Below are 14,237 nucleotides of genomic sequence, written 5' to 3' on the forward strand. Positions count from 1 at the left end.
CACAAGGCTATATCATGTTAACATCTTGCTGAAACACAAGGTATATCATGTTAACGTCTTGCTGAAACACAAGGTTATATCATGTTAACTTCTTGCTGAAACACAAGGTTATATCATGTTAACATTTTGCTGAAACACAAGGTATATCATGACTCAGTGGCGTAACGAAAATGCGCTGCCCTGTTGGCGACCCTCCCCTTTTGGCGCCCCTCCCTGCAATTGAACAAATTAGGTGATTTTGGAGGATACGCCGGTAAAATCTCTAAAAAAAGTGCGTTTCTAGAGCAGAACGTGCAGTTTTGCTAGTACCTCAGTTAAGTTTTTCAAAATTGTCCCACATTCAAACGACGATTTTGCGCCCCCCTAAGATTGCACCCCCCCCCCCCCCCCCCCCCCCCCCCCCCCCCCCCCCCCCGCACGGCGGGGTCAGCGGGGCCCTTCGTTACACCACTGTATCATGTTAACATCTTGCTGAAACACAAGGATATATCATGTTAACTTGGCATTTCTAATCATTAAAGCGGCGGGTTTTAATTAATTTCACCAAAGAAATACGATTTTGAAGGGAAGTTTCACCATAACACGATTGGAACATTTATCCGAGTTTTCACAATATTTTGGGTTGTCATTGTGCATATCATTATATTTAAAGGAAACTCGAGATGTCACATGTCTTCTTGATAAGAACTAAGATTGTGTTAAAAGTAACCGGATACTCGGCTAGTGTTTAGATAAGCGCACTTAGTTGTATGCTCATTTCTCATAGCCGGAATATTGTTCTCTTTTTTAGCATAACCTTTTTTCTCTTTTAAATTATCAACCTATCAACTATTCACGCATTTTGGTATGTTATAAATCTAAAATTGGTGCATGGATAAGTAGAAATTGATAGGCATTTGTCTTACGATCGGTAAAAATCATCATCATTAACTGCGATAGTGAAGTCCCGGCTGTAGGCACGGGTTACACTAGTAATTATAAATCATCTGTGTATTTCACAAGTGACAAGTCACAGGCTATATTTTTCTTTGTTAACAAATGTCTCGCTTAAGATTGCCTACTATTTTTCTAGGATTGCTGTAACAATGATGCGCAATAATATAACTCTGAAGACATGATACCATGAAACATTCCTTAACTCACACCAAAACAGTGGAACGTTTGACATTAATCCTGTTTTAACTATTAAGGCTGTTTTGTTGCATTACTGTAGTGATTTCTACCCCACCCACTAGGTGCAGACACTTACTCCCCTTACTTAATAATAATATTAATCAGTTTTATAATGTGATAACTTTTCTTAGCGATATAGTAAAAGAGCAGATAATTGGAATGAGTGATCAAATACTGACGGATGCGGAATTATTACCACAACAATTCGCTACCTTACTTTTAAAAATAAATAAAACCATCAATCACAAAACTGCTGAACTAATCCGCTCTTTAGATAACCTTGCGAAGAATATGTCAGGAGGAGACATACTAGAGGATGCGGCTAACTTTTATCTAAAAAGAATGGAAGAGCTTGTACCTGGCTTGAGATCATCCGAAGATGAAATTGTGGAATCATTGTCAACTATTGAGCAAATTATATATTCTATTTGCATCTCGGGAATGCATGATCATGAGTTACGTGAAATGGAACCTGTAGAAGCACTTATGGAACTGTCTACAATGTTTGGCAAAAAACAATTTGATTTAGAGAAGTTCTCTTGGACCCAGAGCCTAAAGAAGAAACTGAGACATCCTTTAGCTATCAGAACACAGCTGGCATTAAATCATGTGCAATTTCAAAACATAAAGCTTACAGCAGAAAGAGCTACAACCTGTGCGACACTTATGATTCCTAAAATACTAAGTGACGATGAGCAGCGTTACTTTTCGGAACAACGCTTCAGAGCGGAACAAGCTAAACAAGGAGGAGATTATTTCTATGAAGTCCTATGTCCTCAGCCGCGTGATCGGTATGTTGATGACTTTAAAAAAGCGCTGGAGAATCTGGAGAAAATGTGTCTAGAGTACATGAAACTAAAATAGATCAACAGTGGAATTGTAGTGCAGTACGAACTGTCACATATGTTGTCAAACAAAATCACTCACTGTTTTCATTTTTATCAAATTTAGTGAACAAAAAGTCTAATTTATAACATTATCAAACTAAACCCTAGGATTGGAATTATACCAAACTGTTCAGCATAAAATTAGAGCCCCTCAGTCTCCAGACATTTGTTGATAATTTCAAACAAAATGAATCTGTATTGCGTGGCACATATTATCATGTTAACATTTTGCTGAAACACAAGGTATATATCATGTTAACATCTAACTGAAACACAAGGCTATATCATGTTAACATTTTGCTGGATTTTTCTATATTTTAGACGGCCCCAACGTTAATGTGGCTCTTGCTATGTGTTGGTTGAGCCGAATTAATTATTATATAATCAAGTTTATTCTTCTTGTTTAGTCAGTTGTCATTCGGCCACACATTAAGCAACTTATATTGCAGTACCATTTATCAATTAGTATATCAAAATATGTCATTGTAATTTTGTATGGCTGAAATGTAACGCTTGATTTATATGTATAATAATTAATTGAATTTTCAAATTTTAAGAGGTTTGGAGTCAGTTTACAGCTTCACTTACCAGACAACATTCTGAGATAACTTAGTTTAGACTCTCCGGGCGGTATAATATCCAGTAATTTCTCCATGTGTCTCGCTGAAATCATATCTTTTATCTTATGAACTTTATCAGTTTATCTGTCACTTAACTCTGGGCCGAGTTTTCACGTGACAGTGTGTAATAACTTCACCCACAAATTTTGCACCACATATTTAGCATATTTAACATATTTAGCTAACATTCTTACCATATTTAGACAACCAGTCCTCGTAGGGGTGGAAGTTCTGAAAAAGTTACATTTTATTATTTTAAGCTAATCAAGGAAGTAATAACTGAAAAATTATCTCAAGTATCAAGTTTTCACTAAGCTCTAATAAAGGATTTGTAATATAACACAGTCAGAAATCTAATTTTCGATCCTTCTTTACAGTGGAGTGTGGACAATTTATTTTTATAAAATGCTGGTGTTGAAAAACTCTTCGGAGAACCTCTTTAGACCATTTCATCAGCGGTTAACCACAATTTTGAGTAAACAGCAAAGAATTATTCTTAGAAAGTCCTGATTGATATTTTGGAGAAGATAAAAGAGACAGCCCACCCTGCCTACGATTTTGTAACTTTTTACCTACGATTTTGTTACTTCTTGTAACTTTTTCATTTAAATAATGTTACGAAATTAACAACACCGAGGTAAGGAGGATCCACTAATTTTAGAGTTTGTAGAGTAGTAAAGAGTTTGAAATTAAATTGTGTCTTCCAATTTTAAATACTTTTCCTAAGATGTGTAAATTAGAAGACAGTTCATTCATCCCCGTATCATAAATCGTACAAAGAATTAGTCAGTAGATTGAAAAAAGAAAGGTTTGATTCTAAGTAAATAATTAGCAAACAAAAGCAATTAACAAATACTTTATAGTCTATAAGTCTACATCAGCAGTGAATGATTTATCAATATCAAGTTTTAAAAACAAATAAACGGCATAATTTTGCATCTCCAGCGCTTTTAGACTTTCATAGAAGGTCAAGTTACATCTCTCAACCATTTATCAATATGATCCACATTTAGCTACAATAACAGAACCAACACACAAACAACTGCAACAAGAAGACTAATTAAGAATATATATAATTGATATTAATTATACCACATTATCACATCTCTGTCCAATCGAGGGGTGTGGTGAGGAGTCTGGTGAGTGTTGTGGCGAGTGTTCAGCACCTGAGATGATACTCTAGAGTGGTGAGTGTTATCATTGAGTAGCTCCTCACTCTGACCCTCACTCACTCTGCTCTCCAACACAGTGCTGTACCCCAACACACCCTTTACCCTCAGTGCTAACCTCAACAGTGCGTTATACCAAAACACCCAGAACCCTTTAAAGTTGAGCCCGTACACAATGCACTGCACGGCGGGGGTAAGGTAGCTGATAGAGTTAGCTATCTCCCCGTTAATGTGAGTCTCTATACTCAGTATCTTACAGCACGTGTGTATCACACCTGATATGTGCAGACAGAAGAACACAAAAGCCAGCAGGAGAGTGATGGACGCAGCTTTAACACACGCTGCAAAGGTCTTGACTTTAACCAAGCTAGGTTCATCAAACACAGAGTTCTGTCTTCTGAAGGTGGTGTTGACCCACTGTATAGTGAGTCGCTCTACTGAGCTTAGCTTTCTACCCTCATCTAATAGTAGGTGGTATATTGAGATACTGTTAACTACCACTATAATGAGAATAGCACTCACCACCTGGAGTAGAATTGTTAATAGTCTCCAGATCCGTCTGTTTACAGGGTCTGGGAATGTTATCTCCCATAATTTCTGGTCAATACACGTGGGCGCGTCTCCCTGGATGTGTCGCAACACTATCGGGAACAACGACTGAACAGCAAAGAAAAGACAAGCAGCTATGAGGATTCTATTGATAGGAACTTTAACACGAGTACCAGGACTCTTAATACGGCGGATGAGGCGCAGTCTGACTACTGATATCATGCAGATAAGAAAGTAAGATATCCGGATCCACATATCCCCGGAGAACTCTAATATCTCACACAGCACGTGATGAGAGGGGGTGTACACCTCGAACTGGGAGATACCATCCATAGTGAAGGGGAGCAGGATTACAGCTATTATCATATCCGTCACTACTATCCAGATGTGGAGTGTTTTCATGGACTTGTTGATGGGGACACGACCAAATGTGAAGTAGATCAGCACTAGGAAGTTGGCAGGGAGCCCAATAAAGACGGTTATACTGGAGCAGAGCAGGAACATCTCCATTATCTAATCAGAGCACAGTATTCACACCACGTGACACAAACTAACCAATCATCTTCATTAACCTGGTGGGTCGAGTTAGATTGTAAGTTGAAATCTAATATTGAGCATTTTGAAAGCGAAAATACTCGAAATTGAATAAAAATAATTTAAACTTATTCTTAACTGGTACGCTGTTCCTCGATGGAAAGTGCTAACAAAATAATTGATAAAGCAAATTCATAGAGGCTGTAACAAATAAAGTTAATTTAACAAAGTCACTACTATTCTAGCTTTATCGCCTTAAATTATTAACTTAATGTTTATGCAGGGTTTTCAGAGGAACTAATAGTCAGTGACTTATACGAAAGCTGACAAATACACACAGTAGATATGATAAAGGGTCCAGCACTACTACAATTCACCTGATTATTGAACCGCAGTAATACTGACGCCTAACAATATTAGCACAATAAAGAGAGAGATTTAGTAGATAAAAGAGGACACAAGACCACTTTGCACTTATTCAACATTATCTCACTTTAGCAGGAAAACATAGCTATCGGTTTATAATACTTGTCACATTAGTTGTTCACAAAGGCTGCTAACCGTGCATTATTTTTACTGGCCTAGTCACTGTGGACTTTTATCAGATCATTGTAGATTATTACATTAAATTTGTGGGGTCCTATAATCTATATCTCCTGCTATGCTCAAACAATGTTTCTAAAAGCTACTCCACATTAACACAGTCTATACAAATATTTTACACGTCATAATATACCTTATTACTAAGTATTAAGTGTCAGTTTCTGCCAGGTTATATAGCACACCAGTATATATAGATTAGAAAAGTAGTAAATCAGTAGCCAACGAACTGACCACACTAAAACAACTAACCAGCACCAAGACCTATAACTTAAGTCCCATATTTAATATTTATTATCATATAATATATAATGTTTATATATAGTATATGATGTAGTTACTGAGATGAACAAAGAAATAAACAGGTGTTTTTGAAATGGACTATAGAATAAAGCATTACAATTGAGTTAGCATATACTCGACGAGTATTACATGGTTACTGAGTACTACTTAAACAACACTCGCTTGTGCCATCACATTGGTTATAAGATCAGTTATAAGATATAATGTAAGTATTAAATAATATGTTAATATCAGAGAAACTCTCCCTGTACGTAGGGGCGACTAGTACTTAACACTATTAATGATAGTCTGCCATTGACATGATGAGATTCTGGCTTTCCAGGAATCTCCATTACTCATGAGCACTGAGCAGACGATATTATCATATTTTAAATATTAATGACGGGAGTAATTAATAATGTTAATAACAATGATGCGAATAAGATGGTTTTATCAATATTATCATATACAGGTTTGTATAATGATCAGGAATCAATATTAATATTGAAATAAGAGGGATTGGACTATTCATATTCTAATCTCGCTTCAATATTTGAATATTAATTCATCAGGGCACTGGTAGAGCTGTACTGTAAATACAAAGGACCTTCTGATGTTATTATCATTAAAACTTCAGTTTACATAAAGTGTCGCTTATCAAGTTCCAATTAGTGGTAATGAACGGGGGTCAACTGTAGCGTCCAAACCACGCGCACGTGCTCTTTTCTAAAGAGCAAATAAAACGTATTTGATTTGTCAAGATTTGTCTTGGGTCAGTAATTATGAAAGTAACTGTACATAAGCTCGCAAGTCGCAATAACAATAGAAAGTGTCAATAATATTTCAAGTTTCAAGAAAAACAGATACATAGCTGAAGGTGGTCTGTGGTAAACAGCTATCTAGTGCTTTAGGAGTAATAAGAGTAAGTAACAGATTGGATAAGTAAATGTAACAAATATTAAAAGTCTAGCAGGAACCCGTCTAACCCTATAGTGGTGTTAGAGTGTTAGACGGGTTCAAGAGACTAAAATAATTATTATCTATTCAATTCGCGTTTTTGACACCACTTGGGGGTCCAAATTTTGGGCACTTCTTATTCCTTGGCCAATTTTTTATTATTTTATGCTGATTTAAAGGCCATTTAAGCATTTGAACCAGTCAACAAAGTTTTAGTTTTATATCACTTCAGGTGTTCTTTCTTCTGCCCGCAGCAAACTTAACAGGAAACTTCCGGTAAGAAATTCGGTAAGAAATTTGCGTCGACAATATCTACTGGGATGTGTCTAAACCAGCCTCTTCTAATAAATGATTTAGTCTCAAGCCAAGACATATTTAGTCTGACATAGCCCATTTGGACATATTCCTATCTTTAATAAATCTATAATATGTCTACCAGACATCAATTGCATCAGCGATAATATTGTTCATATGTTAGTAAGTACGTAAAATGAGGTGATTGAAGCGAATAAGTCACAATTCGTTACAATTGTAAACGAATACCATGTCAAGTTGGCTGAGTTTATTAATTGGGGAATTATATCAGACTGGAGAATATTAGATAAGTTAAATAACGGCAAATAGGTACAGTGCTGACTGGCTATTAGCCGACTGTTACCGTAACAGCCCTCTAACAGCCGGCTAATAGCTGGCTAATAGCCGGCTAATAGCTATAACAAAACCATTTTACCCACTGGAAAGTGATACGCATGGAGTTTGACAGAAGTCAATAATCAATATATTATACTTATGGAACTATTTCCAAACAAGGTTTCCGGCTCCAGATCGTGGAGAGGAGAACCTTGTTGTAAGCAATTTGTCATTTTACACAAAACTCGGCTTGTTTTCTAATTCAATTTCCATTCATTTCTACATTCTTTACACCCAGCAAATTTTGTTTAAAAGTTGAGCGCCGACCACAGATCAAGAAAATATTATAAAATTCATAATATGTATTTTAAAAACAGTATCATTTCTTCAACGAAATTATTAAAACAGACCAGATAGAATATAACTTGCGTGTACGGTGGATCATAAGCTAATAAGCAGTAATAAGTATAAAACTACTCTACTATATTATATATAAGTATAAAACTACGCTACTATTATATTGTTTAGTATTTACTTTTCACAAAACATGAGGGGACCGTTTTAACCACATTTCTTAATATAAGTAAATAGTTAATTACCACTAGTCTAGTAGTCTCCCTGGTATGTGAGAAATGTGACTGGTATGTAACAACTAACACGAGAGTCCGTTAGCAATATGGTTAGTAGTTATCATTGCTGATTGCTGACCATCATAAATACATGAATGAGCATGAGCATGCATATACATTATACATGAGTCTACGAACCTTATTGCGAGACCAATCGACACATTTCAAAATGAGAAATTATCAAGAATCAAGTTTGCAAGAATGCGACTGAATAGGTAAGCTTATAAGGGTACACATTGTGCTAAATATGAATATGAGATAAGTTAAGAGAGGCTAAATTTGAAATCAGTGTCGTCAGGACCTAATCGTCCATTGTCTTATCAGGTATCACGTGATCAACAAATCAATGTGTCTGAAGATGAGATATCTTCATCGGTGATCTAAGTTATAATGATTGTTATTCTCGTAGTTAGGCGCCGGAAGAAGACCCTAGCAACGAGAAAAGGGACTCCAACTCAGAAACTAATAAACTTTATCAAACATTTCACAGACTACATAGTACATACTTCTATATAATAAAATACTCTATAGCATAACCACTTAGTAATAGTTTAAGAGTGAAAAATATTCGGATACTGCGTTAGAGAAGGCGTTGTCTACTTCTCTTACCGCTTAGTTGAGAATTCTAATGTTGCTGTCTTTATTTGAGGAGATGGTACAGAACGATTTCAAGAGTATAACAGTGTAATAATGATATAAACATAACTGAGTGCAGAGTACTGACAGTCTACAATTTGTGTTGCTGTGGTTTAATAATTTACAAGCATCAGTAGGTAATGGTATTAGCTACTACTGTCTACTACTACTACTAAATTAGGATGTAGATAAGAAAATTAGCAGATAAAAAGGAAAATGACGAGATAGTGAAAGTCTATAAACTAGCAATCCTGTTGAAGATCAACTCTTAAACTTCTTAAAATCTTATACTATTGTTGCTCACGAGCAATGAACAATGTATGGTGTTCTGCTTTGTGTAATATAATAAACAAAGTAGCATTATAAAATATGTCACCGCTACAAATAATGTTAAACCATTGATAAGATTTAATTATAAGTTTTTAATATCTAATGGATTTATACAATGTATTAGAGTCTTTACTCTCTATTATTCCTTTCACTTGTGCTCCACTTTGTGTCGAGTACACGATATAGCTCAACAAGGTAATGATATAGATTAACTACTAGGTATAACACCGTATCATTACACTTACTTAAACTCCTAAACTATCTTATTGGTAATTATAATTATTGCTAATTGCAGTTCCACCAATGATTACAAGAACTAGAAGAGCTTAAAAAGCACCAAAGCAAAATAAACCAGAACATTAAGTGTCAACTCGTGGCATACCCGGAAAATATATCATCAGGTGACACTGTGATATTAAACAGGTTTCTGACAGGTTTTAGAAGGACTAATGCTCTATAGTTGCTAAACAATGTCTTAACTTAGGACTGTCTATTCTACCACATAATCCACAGCATATTATGAAGATACTGTCTGTTCTCTTATACTACAATACCTAATGACTATAAATATCTCATGAGCTGTAATCCTGTAATCCTTACCACTTTACTGACACTGTCTCGTGTTTAACTCTTTTGCGAACCACGACACCTCTCACTCTTCAATCAAAAGGAAGTATTTTCTTCTTTGTGTGGCAAAATTGCTTCAGAACCGTGTATTAATGCTTGTAAGCAAGGATTACTCATAAAGGATAAGTGGAAGTTCTCACCTGGATAACACCAACCTTGATAGTACTTCACAGCAACTAGCAAGGTACCTGATACTTAACTACTCCAACCTTGATAGTACTTCACAGCAACTAGCAAGGTACCTGATACTTAACTACTCCAACCTTGATAGTACTTCACAGCAACTAGCAAGGTACCTGATACTTAACTACTCCAACCTTGATAGTACTTCACAGCAACTAGCAAGGTACCTGATACTTAACTACTCCAGAGGGAAACAATTTCAATTCCAGAAAATAGAAGCTAAACCCTAAACGGTCGGATAGCAACTAACAAATAATATAAGCGGAAAGTTGTGTAGTAAAAATATTTTCAGGTACCATACGATTTAAATAAAACAAAGTAAGGCATTAACCACTAACCAGGTGTAGCCAGTCCACACCCTAGTTGCATAATACGAAGGACTTGTTTTAATTTTAAATGAAAAGCTCGAATAGAAAAATAGTAAAGACGTACTAAGCTCCCACTCACTAATGAGCAATAGAGACGTACTAAGCTCCCACTCACTAATGAGTAATAGAGACGTACTAAGCTCCCACTCACTAATGAGTAATAGAGACGTACTAAGCTCCCACTCACTAATGAGTAATAGAGACGTACTAAGTTCTCCCTAACTAATAGAGTAATAGAGACGTACTAAGCTCCCACTCACTAATGAGTAATAGAGACGTACTAAGCTCCCACTCACTACTGAGTAATAGAGACGTACTAAGTTCTCCCTTACTAATGAGTAATAGAGACGTACTAAGTTCTCCCTTACTAATAGAGTAATAGAGACGTACTAAGCTCCCACTCACTAATGAGTAATAGAGACGTACTAAGTTCTCCCTTACTAATAGAGTAATAGAGGCTTGGTAAAGCTGAATACTAAAGTAGCGACTAGTGGTCGGCTAAAGTAAGGCGTCTTGTAAGCTTTCAACAAGTGTTTGTAGTCCCAAGTAGGCGTCTAACTAACCAACCAGAAGCTCTAAATCAGACCAACTGTCCAATCCCAAGGCGGTATTTTCAAAAATTTTCTACCGCTTTCAATCCTACTAAGATTTGACAGCAAGATGAGGTGAAGAAGGTTTTTTTCACTCAACAAAGTTAAAGTTGTTCCGCGAATCATTTGGGATCAAACAGATGTTATGCAGTAAGATAGTTAGTAAATTGGTTTGAGTTGCTAGAATTAAGAATATGCGCGTCTATTTTGGGATATCCGGCACACTTTTACAAATAACCAAAAATACCGGAAAAACCTAAAGTCTCCAATACCACGGTATTATTGGTATATTGAATATGTAATATGAGGGGGATTTCAATACGGCAAGTTGTCGACATGAGAATCATCTGTATCCTGATCCCTGGTATCTAGGTTTAGAGTGTCAAATATTTCATCACACAATCAACTACAACAATGAGAATTTTAGAATTCAGAGCTGAAACAATTTTGCCGGTAACTAACAAGTTAGTCATAACATTACACAATCTCCATGACCTCACATCATCTTTTTACTTTTTCCGAACCTCCTCAACACACCAGCGATCTGCCCAGCACCACCTTTTATTTATTTGACAATAAACTAAAGAGCATGTCAATGGGGCGAGATCGGTCTCATTTCATAGTCACACGGGATCTATGGTAGTCAATCTTCGGAGGGGCGCCCCCACTCAACTGCCATTGCTCTTGCAATGGTACCAGATGTATCTCTGCATTACCGGGATAGTGGCGCAAACATCTGGGCCTCAGTAGGACTCTTTGGTATTATTGAGTCGCTTGCTCTTTCGAGTCAAGTCAGTAGGTGCTGCACCAAAAAAAAAAGGAAAAAAAAAGAAACTTAACGGCACATGAAGAATGTCAGATGAACACAGTCGAATAAAGATAAAACTATTGGATAACATGGACTCCAAATAAAGACCGTTATGGTTGCCTTGTTAATTTGTGTTGTACAGGCTCCCAAAACTAAGATCAAAACGGAGATTTGGCAAACTTCCAGATCAGTCTGTTGAATAAGTACTGTGGAACACCGGAAGGAAATTAACCCCATAACTTACAAACTGGTTTAGTGACGTCATATAACCCACGTGACGTCATATAACCCACTTGACGTCATATAACCCACTTGACGTCATATAACCCACGTGACGTCATATAACCCACGTGACGTCATACAACCCACGTGACGTCATAACCAGCAGACATGTCATTTAAACGACTTTCGTCCAGGAACTTTAAAGAAGACAGTAAAATTAGTCTGAGTGCCGGCCGATGAGAGTACCACACATGGATACGACAATATATGATAATATGGTAATTAGCTAACTTACGGTTATGGCTGCTAATTTGCGACAATTGGTTGAGAAGTTGAATAATTCCCTGTCTTGTGGGGTGGACGCTGCAGACTCTTAATGAAGACTCTAAACTAACACTAGCACCCCAACTTAACAGTCACTATAGAAGTGGCTCACTGCCTCCAACAAGACACCAGCAGAAACCCCCACCCCCTCCCCTCGTAGCACCAGAGAAGGTAGTGATTATAGCACCATAGGGTTTATCAGCACTCACCAGACATCACGTACAGATTGCTAAATGAATGACCAGCAGATGTTGATCTGAGACCACAAAGAGACATAAGAGAACTGTGAAGGAGGAAAGCTGATCAGGTTAGGGCTGCTCCGTTGGTAGTTGTGTCATTATGTTATCATTAGAAGTATCGAGGCTAAGGGTTTGTCATCTTAATCGACCTCGTACTATGAGACCCCGAACTAAAACCCCCATTTCTGGGAAATATAAATTGTCCGTTACAACAGTAGTAAAATACTTTAGTAAGAAAAAGTGCCCAGTTGTTCTCAAGCGCGTGACTGGAAAGTTATAAAATAGTTCAGAGAAAATAATAAGCGTTTATACGGTTATTAGCCTTTGTACTTTTGTAGTTGCGAGGCGACACACTTCATGTGGTAGCGAAACTTACGCAACCAAGTTCTAGTTATTTGACGTAGATAAAGTGCTACAGAGAAGACAAGTTAAGCTAGAAACGTAAAGGTAGGTAAGTACTAAGTGCCTTTAGGGAGACTTTGGACTCCCTAGTTTTCTTAAGGATAAGGATAATAGTTGAGTGTGTCCCATATCCTAGCACTCTGCCTAATTGTCCGGTATACAGCTTACAGGGTAGTTATTCATATTATATTTATGTACATTATTACTCTTTATTACTCAGGTCCACCCTGTATACTCTGATCTCTATCCTGGAGCTATGTGGCAAGCTTGCTCAATGCTCACCAAACCAAAACTAAAAGTACTAAGAGTGAACATGGACCACACTTTACACTTTGTAACAGTTTCACACTGGAACCAGCCCAGAGTTAAACTAGTGTACCTCTGACATTGTTATATGGCTCCAAGCAGACGCGTGTTAATAAATCTTTACATCACGTTTCATACTGATTCGTTAATTACTTCTTTGTTGTATTTAATTTAGAGGAATGAATGTGACAAAGGACATTTGTTTCTAAAACATTTTACGGCCAATCCAGTTTTTCTCATGGCCAAGCTCAGTACGTATATCGATTCATAACGATACTGGAAACTTCTGGGGTAATCTTTATTTATCATTAAATATAGTCTTCTGTAAAGACTACGATCACCTTAGGATTGCAGGTTGCATTCATATGTTTTACACCATGTCGAGGGGGAAAATGTGCAGGAGACCACCTACTCCACGATAACATCTAATACTACTACTGCTACTAATAAATCAGGCTAACAAGACTTCATAGTGGAATACTATTGTAATTCATAGCATGGCGACTAACCTACAACTATTGATTGGGTATCTGTTAAAGGACCGAAAGACTTGCAAAGCTGCCGACCAAAGAGAGCCGTTAAAGCTAAATACTACAACCAAATGATATACCGTAATAGTCAGCTGTATGATATATTATATTGCTACTGATAAGAATGCTAACAATAAGAGAGCACGTAATATCAGTCCCTAATACCACAGTCCCTAATACTTGTATAATACAGGTAAGTAGTTACCTCCTCCTATTGTAGTATTGTGCTGTATCCGACACAAATACTCCACTAATATAACAAAGGTCTGATATAAGTTTAGGGGAGAGTTTACTAGATATCTACTTAAAGTACCAGGCAGGGAGAGGGGGGGGGGGGGGTAGTATTATATTAAGGAGATTGGGGCGGGGGTAGTGTGCTTGTGTAGCTAACAGCTTGTGTCTTGTGATGGTAGATGTTATCATCAACTTATACAAATTTGCTACGACAAAATATTATAAAAACTGATAGTCGAGTGTACACTAGACGGAGCTGGTTACTTGATGAGGTGACATAAATTGTAGCTACAAACCTCAAATAACTTAAATAACTATTAAATAATAATTCGAATAACTCCTAGTATAAGTAAATAAATAATTCATAGCTTTATCATACAACAAACATTTGTCATCAAAAAGCTCTAT

General features: G+C 36.8%; 1 protein-coding gene across 1 annotated transcript in view; it reads right to left on the bottom strand.

Annotated features, from left to right (window-relative positions):
• The window catches only part of LOC134823150 (pyridine nucleotide-disulfide oxidoreductase domain-containing protein 2-like), a 32,213-nt gene that overhangs the window by 3,391 nt on the left and 14,585 nt on the right, over positions 1-14,237 (bottom strand). The window contains exons 5-6 of the mRNA XM_063834498.1: positions 2,875-2,911; positions 2,649-2,723 (exon numbers count right to left, since the gene is read on the bottom strand). Of these exons, the coding sequence (XP_063690568.1) occupies positions 2,649-2,723; positions 2,875-2,911 (112 nt within the window). The remainder of the gene's footprint in view (positions 1-2,648; positions 2,724-2,874; positions 2,912-14,237) is intronic.

This window comes from Bolinopsis microptera, chromosome 11 (assembly GCF_026151205.1).
Source record: "Bolinopsis microptera isolate Bmic1 chromosome 11, MBARI_Bmic_1.0, whole genome shotgun sequence".
NCBI lineage: Eukaryota > Metazoa > Ctenophora > Tentaculata > Lobata > Bolinopsidae > Bolinopsis > Bolinopsis microptera.